Below are 15,500 nucleotides of genomic sequence, written 5' to 3'. Positions count from 1 at the left end.
CTGGCACCAGCCCCCAGCTCGTCAGCACCCAGCTCGGGGCTCCAGCAGCTCCTCCAGCGAGACGTGCCCACCTCTGCAAACCAGCTCACTCCACCTCCAGGTCTCCTCCTAATTCAGACCCAAAAACTTACACCTACCTGTTCAGAACTCTTCTACCAGCTACAAATACCATCCTGCACCCAACTCCTTGCTTCACTCATCGAAGGGCCTAAACTGTAAGGAAGGCTGTGTGTCCCTTTGCACTCTTTAGACAGTTTTGCTGTATCTCAGTTGAAAATGATTCAGGCCAATGGAACACAGGAAATAGCACAGGCCTCATTCCCAAGTCTCATCTTTTCATGTGTTCACTGCATGACCCCAGGCAATTCTGTGGGCTTACCTGACCCTTGGTTTTCCCATCTACCTCCTACCTCCCACCTACCTCCCCTGGATTCCTGAGAATTAAAAGCAGTAACGTACATAACATAATACAGCCAGTGGATGCAATCAAATTCCAGCAGAATTATTCAAATTCCTAAAGGATGATGCCATCAAGTTTTTGCACTCATTACGTTAGCAAATCTCGAAGACCCAGCAGTGGCCACAGGACTAGAGAAGATCAATCCTCAACCCAATTCCCAAGAAGGGTAGTACCAAAGAATGTGCTAACCATTGTACAACCGCACTCACCTCCCATGCTATTAAGGTCATGCTAGTAAGTAAAATCTTGCATGCTAGGCTTCAGCCAGACGTCCAAGCTGGGTTCAGAAAAGGAACAGGAACTAGAGGTCAAATTGCCAACATTCACTGGATTATACAGAAAGTAAGGAAATTTCAGAAAAATATCTATCTGTTTCATTGACTACGCGAAAGCCTTTGACTGTGAAGATCATGACAAACTATGGAAAGCTGAGAGATGGGAATACCAGACCATCCTACCTGTCTCCTGAGAAACCCATATGTGGGTCAAGAAGCAACCGTGAGAACCCTGTATGGAACAACCGACTGGCTCAAGATCGAGAAACGAGTACGACTGGGCTGTCTGCTGTCACCTGTTTGTTTAACCTATACTCTGAGCACATCATGAGACATGCCGGGCTGGGTGAGTTACAAGGCGGAATCAACACAGGCGGGAAAAACATCAACCTCAGATATGCAGATGATAGCACTCTAATGGCAGAAAGCAAAGAGGAACTAAAGAGCCTCTTGATGGGGGTGAAGGAGCTGGTTTAAGACTAAACATTAACAAAAATTAAGATCATCGCATCCAGTCCCATTACTGCATGACAAATAGAAAGGGAAAAGGTAGTGACAGATTTCCTCTTCTTAGGCTCCAAAATCACTAAGGACTGTGACTGCAGCCATGAAATTAGAAGACTGCCTCTTGGCAGGAAAGCGATGACAAACCTAGACAGTGTGCTGAAAAGCAGAGACTAATCTGTCGATAAAGGTCTATATAATCAAGGCTATGGTCTTCCCAGTGGTCACGTACGGTTGTGAGAGCTGGACCGTAAAGAAGGCAGACCGTAAAGAAGGCAGAACACCAGAGAATTGATGCCTTCAAACTGTGGTGCTGGAGGAGACTCCTGAGAGTCCCTTGGACAGCAAGGAGATCAAACCAGTCAATCTTAAGGGAGATCAACCCTGAATATTCACTGGAAGGACTGATGCTGAAGCTGAAGCTCCGGTATTTTTGTCATCTGATGCGTATTGGTGACTCGCTGGAAAAGTCCCCGATGCTGGGAAAGACTGAGGGCAGAAGGAGAAGAGGGCATCAGAGGATGAGATGGCTAGATAGCATCACTGATCAAATGAACAAACCCTGGGAGGTGGTGAGGGACAGGGAGGCCTGGCGTGCTGCAGCCCATGGGGTTGCAAAGAGTCGGACACGACTGGGTGACGGAACAATAGCAACAATGCACATAACACATTTGACTACTGGGTCTAACACACAGAAGGTACCCAGGTAAATGCCCTCTCCTTTAGGCAAATTAATGCCTGCAGAAGTAACCAACCCCACCATAAATTTCCACCGAGTAACTGGTGGTTACCTAGAGAAGGCATGCCCCAGGACTGACCGTGACACTACCAGAGCAGGCCAGACCAGCCTTCCCGGCTGAGGATGCAGGACCGTCGGGCCTCAACTGGAAACGCATCTGAGCCTTTGAACAGACGTGCACTGGGACCTCAGAGGCGCCTAGCCCCACCCACAGGTGCCCAGCAGCCCCCCCTGACGCCCAGCCCTGCCCACAGGCGTGCAGCAGCGCCCCCTGCCCCAACCCCCGGCGTCCAGCTCCACCCACAGGCATCCAGCAATCCCCCCACTGGTGTCCAGCCCCACCCATAGGTGTCCAGCCCCGCTCACAGGCGTCCATCAGTCCCCCTGCTGGCGCCCAGCCCCGCCCACAGGCGTCCATCAGTCCCCCTGCTGGCGCCCAGCCCCGCCCACAGGCATCCAGCAGTCCCTCCCCTGGCGCCCAGCCCTGCCCACAGGCGTCCAGCAGTCCACCCACCCCCGTTTCTCCAGGAACAGGCCCTTTAGCTGCCATTAGACAGCCGTCTCTGTCATCCTCACACCTCGTGCTTTGCACGCGGATCGTCTCTCAACTAAGAATCAGGAATTACAACCCTGTATGTGTGAGCTAGCACCTGTGCTATGCCATGCTTTAGTTGCTCCGTCATGTCCGACTCTTTGCGACCCCGCGGACTATAGCCCACCAAGCTCTGCCCACGGGGACTGTCCAGGCAGGAATACCAGAGTGGGTTGCCGTGCCCTCCTCCAGGGGATCTTCCTAGCTAGCACCTAACACTGGCTATTTTCCATACAGTTCCCTGAAGGAAATGGAAAGACCAGGGGTGACTGAGCAGTGGATTTCTAGCCATTCTTCTGGCTCCGTCCCTGCACCAGCCTCAGGCCATTGGAAACACATCACAGACCACTGTATTGCAGCTCCCCACCTCCCTGTAGATTATCTCTACAAAGTTCATCTTCACATCATGCTTTTGCTTTTCATGTGAGTTCAGGTTTGTGTCAAGTTTTTCTGGAGGGGTAAAATGCTTATCAGTGTCAAGCAAATCCTCCACCTCATCTTTCTGTAGCCTTTATTTAATAAGCTCATGCGAAGGTTGCTTCAAGCTTAAGGAGAAAAACCTGTCTTTAAATTAATGTATGTCTTCTAACTAGAACAATGGAGAAGGCAATGGCACCCCACTCCAGTACTCTTGCCTGGAAAATCCCATGGATGGAGGAGCCTGGGAGGCTGCAGTCCATGGGGTTGCTAAGAGTCGGACACGACTGAGCGACTTCACTTTCACTTTTCACTTTCATGCACTGGAGAAGGAAATGGCAACCCACTCCAGTGTTCTTGCCTGGAGAATCCCAGGGACAGGGGAGCGTGGTGGGCTGCCGTCTCTGGGGTCGCACAGAGTCGGACAGGACCAAAGTGACTTAGCAGCAACTAGAACAAAAGGGATATAACCATTAAATTTCTGTCTTTGTTTTAGAATCTAAGAGACTTCTTGGCGAGTGTGGGTTCAGACTGCAGATTTCTTCAACATCTGAACCCACAGTTCTTGATTTCCTGTACATCGTCCTCCTGGCTTCATGTGAGGTGTTTTAACTCTATCATAACTGCACCCAAAAAACTTCTCCATAGCCTACTTTCCAGCTCTACTTTGTGAGGTGATTAAGTCTTGGGGTCCTTAAGAAACACAGCTTACAATGAGAGGGTAACAGGCAGGAAGGCCAGGGGTCTCCAAATGGAGGAAACAGCCTGCAAGTGTCAGACATTTTTATCTCTCTTAAGCGGCAGGAGGAAACAAACTAGCAATATTTTTTCCTTCTCTATACAAATTTAAAGGGAGGTTTCTCTTAAAATACTGTGTTGCTATAATGACACCTGGTTTTGCCTGAAGTTAGCTATTCTCGAGCCTAGAGATAACCAATGCCTTTTTCTTATGGAAATGTCCGTCTTAAGCTATGCTAATGTACTATGCCTTTACCCCAAACTCTGTCTCCAAGTCTGTTCCGCCTCTTGGCCCAGAACCTACTTGACAAACCAGTATGGATATTGTTCCCCTAATCTATGTAAATGAAACTATTTGTATGGTGGTCTGCCTTTCTTCAAGATTCAAGTTAATCGTTTTATGGCCCAGGATAAACCATTTGGTGCCAAGATTATCCCAAAATGCATCTTATGGGTGAGGGGCCTGGTGCCATTCTGAATTTTAAGACATTCCTTTCTTTCATTAACAGACTGCTAGTGACTATATAACATCCAGCTAAAGACTAGCAGGGGGGTACTCTTTCTGCCCCCTTCTGATGCCTATGTCAGAAGCTTTCTCTATCTCCTTTATACTTTAATAAAACTTTATTACACAAAAGCTCTGAGCGATCAAGCTTCATCTCTGGTCCCGGATTGAATTCTTCTCCTCCGGGGGCCAAGAATCCTGGTGTATTCGCATGATTCAACAACAACCTTTCACACGCTGGTGCTAAAATAGCTGAAGTTAAGCTAACACTGACACCTACCTAAAAACCTTAGCTCTTATGAACAGGAGTATCCAAAGTCTTTCATGGAAATGTGATGGCTTCCTATCACGAATATTTCAAAGCTGACTACTGGACAAAGAACGTGAAGTGGAAACATCAATTTCCCTAACGAGGAAAGGGCAAGGGGAATCAAGTCTGATGGTCAGACAACACAAATTCTCCTAACGCATCACCCTGCCATTTCCTACATTTTGTGACTGATACGCACCCACAGGAAGCCTGGAGGCTGTAGTTTCTTTCTTAACTGGGTCTTACCCGTAACCGGTAGTCATCCACGGTCCAGATGCGGCTTGCAAAATCATTTGAAGCTGCTAAGAGGTAAGATCCCTACAGGAAAGAAGGGGAGAAGGAAAAACAGAACTTTAGTTCACATGATACAAATTTCCTCATACCAAACTCAAGACTGTTTAGATGACTAAAGCTACATACCTGATCTGAATACCGTCATAACCAGAATTCTGTTAACTAATCAATCCCGTTAACTTCAGGCCTCTTTCCTGAGCCTGCTCAACCTCGCCTGATGGCTGTAGATATTACACCTCCAGCTCAAAATGGAACTCACCCCCCTGTGCTCACTTCCACCCCACTTCGGTAGGATCAAGTACTAATTCTCTACACCCGCCCAAGTCCACGAGCCCAGAGGCGCCGACTCCCCAGCCTCACCTCCCCACTGTCCCCCAGCTGTAGACCCTCTCCTTTCCACCTGCACCGACTCGGCCCAAACCAGAGCCTTATCGAGTCTGGAGAGATGCTGACCAACCGGGTTACCAAGACCTGTCTCCCCTACCCATCTTCAACCTACTCGTGATCAGCACTGAATTTTTAACCTATTGGCATCCTTCTCTAACATTAAGATAGAAAACAGCAGAGAAACCAGGTAGGTTATTTTTAAATTTCAAGAACCAGATGTCAAAAATGGTTTCTAAACACCTCTCAACTCACCCATTTCCATGGATATTAGGTACTTACAGCACTATCAAATTCAATGCTTGTAATTCCTGCATTACTGCCAGACAGGGAGCCCTTGAACTCACATTTGTCTGCATAAAAACAAAGATGCCAACATACCAATTAAAACGAGGCACTTGAAACACAAGGGAAGCTAATTACATGGTCAAAAGCAACTTCCCCGCATATTTACAGAATCAAGTAGCAGGACAAACAGCACAATGAGACGGGAATGTTCGGCTGACCAGTCCCCAAAGCAACGAACGCACAAGAGGGTGCGGAGCCCAGCATTTTCCGGTTGGCTCTTACACTGCTCTTTTTAAGAAATTTAGTGTCATCAATTCCCTTCATAAAAGTGCAGGGATTTAAAAACATGTCAACTGACCTAGAGTTTATTTAGCTATTTAATTTACATAAACACATCTCTGTCAATTTAACTATCACTTTAATGGAAACTGACCATTAAAATTTCAGAACCCAAGTACGAAAAACAGTTTTACTTGTAGTTATATAAACTGGCTAGTCATTAGATTTCCAGTAAAACTAGTTTGGAGTTTCTGGAATTTATCTGTCCACTCTACCTATGTGAAGCAAGGTTCCAGCGAACCAATCGCCTGCCAGTGCTCTCCTGAAGCCCATCTCACCCCCAGGCCCAGCCACTCATCCCTGGACTCTGCTTTCAGACTCTGGCCACCCTGAGGGCAACTTTACAGATCAAAGGGTAAATCCCAATGATGCTGTGATTAAATTCCTTCTTTAAAAGGTATCTTAAGGATAACCTAGATAGAGAAGCTAGGGAAATAGTTAGGGAACCATTCAAATCAAATTCATAAGATAGGAGCACAGAATAGTATACATTTCAATGGACAGCCTTTTCTTTCAGGACTTCTGAATGCTAATAAAAATGACATAAATGTGGATTTGGAGCTGTCAAATACATTTATGGCCAGCACTATTAAGCTGGTGAGTAAATCCCTGAATTAATTTGCAAAATACAGCACATTTAATGCCTTTTCCTGGATCCTAGCTTTCATTAGATTTTCATGAGTCTAAAAAAGGTCAACACCTACTAATTAAAGATTTTATTTAGATTAGATCTTTACAGACAAAAATACTACTGCAAATTCTAAAAAATATCTCCGTGGCTCATGCCTAAAACATTGCTCTGTCTGGCAGGTGACAAAGTGCCAAAACCTCAGAAATGATCACTAAGTGCCAGTCTACCAAGAGACAGAGCTCAAAAGACCAAAGATCGTCTTATTTCATGAAAGGCCTTTTGGACTTGGTCTCTTCCAAGATTCAGTAAATATTAGCAAAGAGGGAGAAAATTATACACCAAGTAAGCCATCTGTGGAGGAAAGGTCCTATAATTAGTTAGAACATGACTGATACTTGTTCCTGAAAACTATAAAAAATAATGCTGCCAGATGCTCTATGTTATTTCTGTAGATTTAGTAGAAACTCTCATTTTACTAACACAGTTTATGCTCCGGCACAAATTATGTCAGTATTAATTCTGATTAGTGTTCACTTCCTCTTCGACAGCAAAAAGGTAATACTTCTACTAATGGCTGGTATCTCTAATTTTCTTATAGGTATTTTTACTGACCAAGGAGTAAAATAAAAGTATTTCTAGAGCTATTTGTATTTATTTGCAAGGTATAATTGAAACAGACTATCTGTGTAGATACTTTTTTTTAATCACCAAATCTCTGTTCTTATCATTTTATTGTTAAGTTTCAGCAATTCACCCAAGCTCAGGTCCTACTTCACCACTCTGTCCACGTAAATCACCCACACAAATCCAGAAGCGTCTTTGAGTTTCCACCTCTCACACAGGGGTGACGCCCAGCTGCCTAACAGCACAGGGCTATGGCGCGGCTCAGAGGAAATGAAGCAGACACAGGCGGGACCGTGCTGCCTCAGCTGGACCACGAGCACACGTGCGCCCCACTAAGGAAGCCCGGCAACATGCTCCCTACAGAGCCCTGCAGCCTGTTCTCTGACCGCGTCTTGTCAAAAGTACATGTATATTGAACTGAGTATCAAAATGTGGCGAGTGGGCTATGCCTCAGTTCAGACATCTGCGAGAGGGTTCACTAACTCCCCTCTCCTGTTTCAATGCCATCCCATTTTGAGTACTATAAGGTCATTCATTCCTAAAATAAAACGTAATCAAAGAGACTCAGTTTTGATCTTAGAAGAATGAGTCTCCCAGGTAGGAAGGTGTCCAATATGTACTGCGGAAGAGTAGAGGGCAATTACCATAGCTCCAGAAAGAATGAAGTGGCTGGGCCAAAGTGGAAATGATGCTCAGTTCTGGATGGGTCTGGTGGTGAAAGTAAAGTCCGACGTTCTAAAGAACATTACTGCATTGGAACTTGGAATGTCACATCAATGAATCAAGGTGAACTGGAAGTGGTCAAGCAGGAGATGGCAGAGTGAACATCAACATTCTTATGAATCAGTGAACTAAAATGGATGGGATTGGGTGAATTTAATTCAGATGACCATTATATCTACTACTGTGGGCAAGAATCTGTTAGAAGAAATGCAATAGCCCGATAGTCAACAGGAGTCCGAAATGCAGTACTTGGGTGCAATCTCAAAAATGACAGAATGAACTCAGTTCATTTCCAAGGCAAACCATTCAGTATCACAGTAATCCAAGTCTATCTCCCAACTGTAATGCCAAAGAACCTGAAGTTGAACGGTTCAACAAAGACCTCCAAGACCTTCTAGAACTAACACCAAAAAGAGATGTTCTTTTCATCATAGGGGACTAGGATGCAAAAGAAGTCAAGAGGATACCTGGAGTAATAGGCAAGATGACCTTGGAGTATAAAATGAAGCAGGACAAAAGCTAACAGAGCTTTGCCAAGAGAACGCACTGGTCATAGCAAACACCCTCTTCCAACAACACAAGAGAAGACTCTACACGTGGACATCACCAGATGGTCAATACCAAAATCAGAATGATTATATTCTTTGCAGCCAAAGATAGAGAATCTCTATACAGTCAGCAAAAACAAGACCGGGAGCTGACTGTGGCTCAGATCATGAACTCCTCATTGCAAAACTCAGGCTTAAACTGAAGAAAGTAGGGAAAACCACTAGGTCGTTCAGATATGACCTAAATCAAATTCCTTATGAATTTACAGTGGAGGTGATGAACAGATTCAAGGGATTAGATCTGGTAGACAGAGTGCCTGAAGAACTATGGACGGAGGTTTGTAACACTCTGCAGGAGGCAGTGACCAAAATCATCTCAAAAAGAAACGCAAGAAGGCACAGTGATTGTCTGAGGAGGCCTTACAAATAGCTGAGAAAAGAGAAGCAAAAGGCAAGGGAGAAAAGGAAAGATATATCCAAATGAATCCAAAGTTCCAGAGAATAGCAAGGAGACCTAAGGCCTTCTTAAGTAAACATTGCAAAGAAATAAAGGAAAACCGCAGAATGAGAAAGAGAGATCTCTTCAAGAAAACTGGAGACATAAAGAGAACATTTTGTGCGAGGATGGGCACAATAAAGGACAGAAACAGTAACGACCTAACAGAAGCAGAAGAGATTAAGAAGAGGTGGCAAGAATACAAAAAAGGTCTTAATGACCAAACCCATGATGGTGTGGTCACCTACCTAGAGCCAGACAGAGTGGAGTGTGAAGTCAAGTGGGCCTTAGGAAGCATCACTACAAACAAAGCTAGTGGAGGTGATGGAATTCCAGCTGAGCTATTTCAAATCCTAAAAGATGATGCTACTAAAGTGCTGCACTCAATGTGTCAGGAAATGTGGAAAACTCAGCAGTGGCCACAGGATTGGAAAAGGTCAGTTTTCATTCCAATCCCAAAGAAGGACAATGCCAAAGACTGTTCAAACTAACAGACATTTGCACTCATCTCACATGTTAGCGAGGTAATGCTCAAAATCCTTCAAACTAGATTTTAGCCGTATGTGAACCGAGAATTTCCAGATGTACAAGCTGGATTTAGAAAAGGCAGAGGAACCAGAGATCAAATTGACAACATTCACTGGATCCTAGAGAAAGCAAAGGAATTCCACAAAACATCTACTTCTGCTTCATTGACTATGTGAAAGCCTTTGTGTGGATCACAAAAAAACTGTGGAAAATTCTAAAGAGAGGTGAATACCAGACCACTAAAGACCTCTAAAGAGATGGGAATACTTATGTGCCTCCTGAGAAATCTTTATGCAGGCCAAGAAGCAATAGTTAGAACCAGACATGGAACAACTGACTGGTTCAAAACTGGGAAAGGAGTAATACAAGGCTGTATATTGTCACTTTGCTTACTTAACTTCTATGCAGAGTAAGTACATCATGCAAAATGCTGGGCTGGATGAATCACAAGCTGAAATCAAGACTGCCAGGAGAAATATAAACAACCGCAGATATGCAGATGATACCACTCTAATGGCAGAAGGTGAAGAGGAACAAGAGCCTCTTGATGAGGGTGAAAGAGGAGAGTGAAAACCTGGCTTAAAAATCAACATTCAGAAAACTAAGATCATGGCATCCAGTCCCATCACTTCATGGGACTGTTCTGTTCTGCAAACAGAAGGGGGGAAAAGTGGCAACAGTGACAGGTTTTATTTTCTTGGGTTCCAAAATCACTGTGAATGGCGACTGCAGTCATGAAACTAAAAGACACTTGCTCCTTGGAAGGAAAACTATGACAAACCTAGACAGCACATTAAAAAGCAGAGACATCACTTTGCTGACAAAGGTCTGTCTGCTCTAAACTATGGTTTTTCCAGTAGTCACGTATGGATGTGAGAGCTGGATCAGAAAGAAGGCTGAACACTGAAGAATTGATGCTTTTGAATTATGGTCCTGGAAAAGACTCCTGAGAGTCCCTGGGACAGCAAGGAGACCAAACCAGTCCATCCTAAAGGAAATTTACCCTGAATACTCACTGGGAGGACTGATGCTGAAGCTTTAATACTTTGGCCACTTGATGCAAAGAGCCTGCTCATTTGGAAAAGTCCCTGATGAAGGCTGGAGAAGGAAATGGCAATCCACTCCAGTTTTCATGCCTGGAGAATCCCATCGACAGAGGAGCCTGGCAGACTACAGTTCATGGGGTCACAAGAGCTGGACATGACTTAGTAACTAAACCACCACCAATGATGGAGGCAAAAGGAGAAAGGGCGGCAGAGGATGAGATGGTTGGATGGCATCACCAACTCCAGCAAACGTGAATTTGAGCAAAATCTGGGAGACAGTGAAGGACAGAGGAGCCTGGTATGCTGCAATCCATGGGGTTGCAATGAGTCAGACATGACTTAGCCACTGAACAACAACAGCAGCAAGACGATACACCCTCCTTTTAAATTAATTAATGGTTGTGCTGGGTCTTCGTTGCAGCGCTCAGGCTTTCTCTAGTTGTCGAGCACGGGCTCGAGGGTGAGCAGGCTTCAGTAGCTGCAGTGCACAGGCTTTGTCACTCCTCAGCCTGTGGGATCTTCCTGGACCAAGAATCGAACCTATGTCCCCTGCACTGGCCAGACCTTTAACCACTGGACAACCAGGGAAGTCCCATACTCGTCTCTTTAGTCTCAAGCTTAGATACAATGTCATTTTTTTTCCTAGGCGATGGCCATTGGCATTATTAAATACACAACTTGATATGTAATTTTATTCCTAATTTTTATGTACAATTTTACTAGTCCATGACTAAGACTTTTTTATTTCAAATCTAAAACCTGCCCTATCTTAGAAGACGCTCTCATTGCTATACACTTGAGAAAACACAAACGCTGAAGTATCTGGAATTTAGAGCATTCTCTGGTCACTACTTGGAAACCCAGAACAAACACAGACTCGACTGTGTCAGCTGTAAAGGGTAACAGAGAGCAACAATGCTTTGGTCAGACGATTCCTGACACAAAATACTGCACGTTTCAAGAAGATGAACAGTTCAGACTGCCAACCAGACATCCCCAACACGCTTCTTTCTGTTTCTCACTCTGGTGGGACCTCACCTCCAAACACTTCCCAGAGCTTCACCCTCCGATCCATGCCTCCCGTGGCCAGGAGCCGGGAACCTGGGCTGAACTGCACAGCGTTGACCTCCCCGTCATGCGCGTCCTGCAAGACAACAAACGCCCACTTTCAAACTGGGTTAACTGTCACCCCCAAGAACGGGGCTAATACAGACGGGGACGCTTACCACATGGTAAACACTGGTCATTAAGTCACACTCCTGGGTTCCCAGCCCAGAGTCTCCAAAGATTCTATTATCATTAAACTCTTACAGTTCTTTTTCTATTTATTTAAATACTGTGCAAACTTCTTAAAAAGCATTCAAAACCTACAGAGACTAACTGCCTAAAGTTTGTCTTTGAGTTAATTTTATTTCTTCTAAGAATAAAGTAATGTTAATCTATACTATGATCCTCACAGCTTAAAAGTAAGTCTGTGATTAACTGCCTCTCTTCTGGTCCAGACTGCATTAATAACACACATGAAACTGTATCAAATTAGTGAAAACAATCCTTTTCTTTTTAAAAAAGCCTTTCCTTTTGGTCGTCCCAGTGAGAGTGCGCCCTAATAGGGAGAGTCCTGACAAGAGCAGGCGCCGGTCCTGCCACAGTCAGTGTCAGAGGGGCTCCGGAGCTCCCTCTGGGGACAACGGCACCCATGTGCACTGTCGGCAGCAGGGGGCCTCTGCCAAGTTTCTTAACTTCCTGAAGCCTTAGTTTGCTCATCTATACAATAAAGACTTCCGCAGCTCCTGTAAGCTTAGACCACATCTGACCACGACCAGGCCTTCAATAAAAGTAACAGGTGTTATTTTGGGAGAACTTAATAATTTTCAGAGAAATGCCTTGAGACTGGCATCCACACTGGACACGTCTGAAAAGATGGCATCTGTGTTTAAGCTGAGAAGGGAAACCAGACAGGAAGCTCCCCAGCCTAGAATGGGGTGAGAGAATAGTGGACGTCACTATCATCTCCTGTCTGAAAAGACTATGGATTTCAAAATATCCATGAGTAAAAAACACTATGAGATCGGCTTTAAATTGCTCCAGCCAAAGTTTGTGTATGTGTGTGGTCATAAGATTGGCTAATATGACTAACTGAAGCTGCCCAACAGCAGTTTTTAATCCCTATCTCCGCTTATATTTGAAAATTTTCATAATAACAAGGCAGGGGAAGGGGAAGACTTCAACACATGGATTATAAATATTAAATCATTAAACAGGTCAATCACTTGCCTAAAAAGGTCACTTTAGGAACACAAAATCTCATCTTCGCCTTTGCTTGGGACTGAAAAAGGTACCTCAACTGCTGAGAAAGTGACTCGTAAAGCTGACTGGAATATAAACAACACTTATGATTGCTCTGCCTTCTCACCATCCTCTTGAGTCCCAGTGCTGGAAAGCCATCTGACAGGTGGTCCAACTTTCCACCTCCACATGACTCCGTTCTCTTCCCAGTGCTCCCTTTCACTGGGAGGTCTCAGATTGAAAACTTGAGATCATGCACCATCACACCCGCGGCTGCTGCTCATCAAGCCCCTGTGTAGCTGGTTTTGTTGGATACTGGTCTGCTGTGCACTGCCGACTCTTCAGAAACACACACTGACAGAATCCCATGTTGTCAGCTGCTCCATTACCCCATACACATGACTTAAATGTGATGGGAGGGAAAAATGGGCTGCTGGGAGCTGAGGGCAGGGCAGGGACTGTGACCTCACGTGCAATCAGACCTTTTACCAATCATCACTGACCTCCGAGGGGCCCGGCCCGTTAAGAGAAGCACAGGAGCACTGGGAAGGGGCTGTAATAGTTCCCCATCTACCTCCTCCTCCACAGCAGGACTCTCTTTACAATGACCAAGGTGGCCACTTAGTCAGCCAGTTCACTGGACAGAAGTAACTATTAAAAGTTCCCCTTTATGCCTGAAACTGAAAGCTCCCGCCATGTAAACTCCATCCCATTTTAACAGCAAGTCTTTCTCTCTCCAAAAGCTGGCTCTCCCAGTGCAATCCGAGCATCAGCCCAACTAACTGGGCTCTGCTGTCCCCACTGACCCCCCGACCCCCTCTGCTAGCCCTGAGCCAGGGATTGTTTCCCTGGGAAGGTCTCATGCCTGCTCAATCACACCAGCTGGGACCTGGATCAGCCTTTAGTTCTAGGACCCAGCTTCTGACACCAGTGTCGGCTTTGGCATCACAGCAGCTTCGCCCAGGCCTGTGTCCTGCTTCCAACCAGGTGCTCCTGATGGTCAGAAGTCATACGGACGTGCACATAATTAAGCCAAGAGCTGCCCAACGGACCTTCCAGAACAGATAGCTGACTAAAAACTCTGCACTGGAGCCAACCAGTGACAAGAAATGACAGTTATTCTCTCAAGTTTCACTATCCCAAGTTAGTGCTCCCCTGTCCCATCCCTCCCATCCTTTCTCTCAGCCAGTCCCACATATCACAGAGGGTGGCTGGAAATCAATTCTGTTCTCTAAAGATGAGGAAAATTAATGTATTTTGCTTATTTTAACAAAGCAATCTTGCTTTGCTTATCAAAATATTATCAATCGCTTCTATCAGAGAGCCAACGGGTGTAAAAGTTCCATGTAAATGAAATAGGAACAGAAAGCTTAGCTGCAACAGGAGAAAAGATCCTTCAATGGTCAGGTTCTGTTTCCACGAGAAGCTGGATGAGGCTTGGGGATGATAAACCACACTTACAAAGACAGACATTGCAGTCGTCGGCACTCGCACTTCTTTACCAGCACCGGGATGAGGATCCACGTTATCCTGGGGAACTGGAAAGGAAGAGACAGAGCGCCTCCTAAGAAGTAACATAAAGGACAATATTAGGACTGTGTGGGCTCACTGTCCGCCCACCTCTCAGCAGGGACTCAAAGACACCTTTTATCAGTAGCTTCTTTTCCCTTCAAGACCCTCCAAACCACAGAACGAGCCCCCCGAGTCGGAAGCCCCCTGACGCAGTGACAACTGGAAAGACAGCACTTACCTTCGCTCTCCTCCTCGCTAACTCACGGACTCCAAAACACAACACTGAAAAGCAAGCCTGAACAACCGCTGCCCCCATCAAATAAACCGCTAGACACGTCCTCAGCTTAAAGTGACCACGTGCTCCAAGGGGGCTTGTGGGTATTTTCACAAAACTATTTCAACATGATTCCTATGCCTGGTTACCATCATCCTCGGGGTACGCTTGTGGTCAGGGTGGAGCTGAACACATGCCAAAAGGAAGAGCGGCCAGAGCTTGAGTTAACTGTACAAAGAGCTCAACCTATCTGCCCCGCTCAGAGGGCGGACGCGGTGTCTAGGCGCATGCAAAGCGTCCTGGTTATTGGCACACGGACGCGTGATGGCTGGGCAGTGAAGCGGTGATGAACGTGGTTATCAGTGACCCACACTCGCATGCTGGGCTAGGACAGGATAATGTTTTCACCTGGCAGCATCAGAAGAGTGATGTCCCAAAAGGGGAGACTCGGACAGACTAAAGGGTAAGGCCAGAGGTCAGCACGCAGCGGGATTAAGAGAGGAAGTTGAGGGAAAAAAGGAAGAAGCTAAATGAAAAGCTGAAATTAAGGCATCTGCATATACTCTGCACTGAGATTCTGGTGCACGTTTAAAAAACACTAACAAATCATATACATGTACTTAGGTATATTTATACACACATATATATACACACAAGGAAAGGTGAAGGTTTTCTAACCTACCCAAAGATATTAGTGATAGAATCCAGAAGGCCTCCAGCAGGCTGCGAGAGTCGCTTACTAAAGAGGAGGGGAGGATAGGTTTAAACCTTAGAAACATTCTGCCCAAACAATCAATCAAAAACAGTCCACAAAAGTTCGTTCCTGGGGGTATGTTTCCCACCGAGTGCCCAAACTCCAGCAGAGAAAACCCTCCAGGGACTGAACCACCAGAAAACAGAGGGAAGATAAAGGGAACACTCAGCCTCGAAATCTCAAAAAGAGTAAGATTCCCTAGGCTTAAATTAACTTCCCCGGAAATGATGCTT

The 15,500-nt window shown here is 45.5% G+C and overlaps 1 protein-coding gene and 1 non-coding gene across 8 annotated transcripts in view; both read right to left on the bottom strand.

The window, feature by feature from the left end:
- The window catches only part of ATG16L1 (autophagy related 16 like 1), a 43,504-nt gene that overhangs the window by 10,398 nt on the left and 17,606 nt on the right, over positions 1-15,500 (bottom strand). For 5 of the 7 annotated variants that reach the window (XM_070368497.1, XM_070368502.1, XM_070368503.1 and 2 more), the window contains 6 exons: positions 15,196-15,252; positions 14,922-14,969; positions 14,189-14,291; positions 11,480-11,585; positions 5,501-5,571; positions 4,787-4,858 (listed from right to left, as the gene is read on the bottom strand). In XM_070368497.1, coding sequence (XP_070224598.1) covers positions 4,787-4,858; positions 5,501-5,571; positions 11,480-11,585; positions 14,189-14,291; positions 14,922-14,969; positions 15,196-15,252 — 457 coding nt within the window. The remainder of the gene's footprint in view (positions 1-4,786; positions 4,859-5,500; positions 5,572-11,479; positions 11,586-14,188; positions 14,292-14,921; positions 14,970-15,195; positions 15,253-15,500) is intronic. The other 2 variants (XM_070368498.1, XM_070368499.1) reach the window with 2 other exon arrangements.
- LOC138987348 (small Cajal body-specific RNA 6) lies at positions 12,956-13,231 on the bottom strand. Its single transcript, XR_011463833.1, has one exon. It is a non-coding gene; the product is annotated as a small Cajal body-specific RNA 6 (non-coding RNA).

Source organism: Bos mutus, chromosome 3 (assembly GCF_027580195.1).
Source record: "Bos mutus isolate GX-2022 chromosome 3, NWIPB_WYAK_1.1, whole genome shotgun sequence".
Taxonomy (NCBI): domain Eukaryota; kingdom Metazoa; phylum Chordata; class Mammalia; order Artiodactyla; family Bovidae; genus Bos; species Bos mutus.
This window is presented reverse-complemented; position numbering and strand designations above follow the sequence as displayed.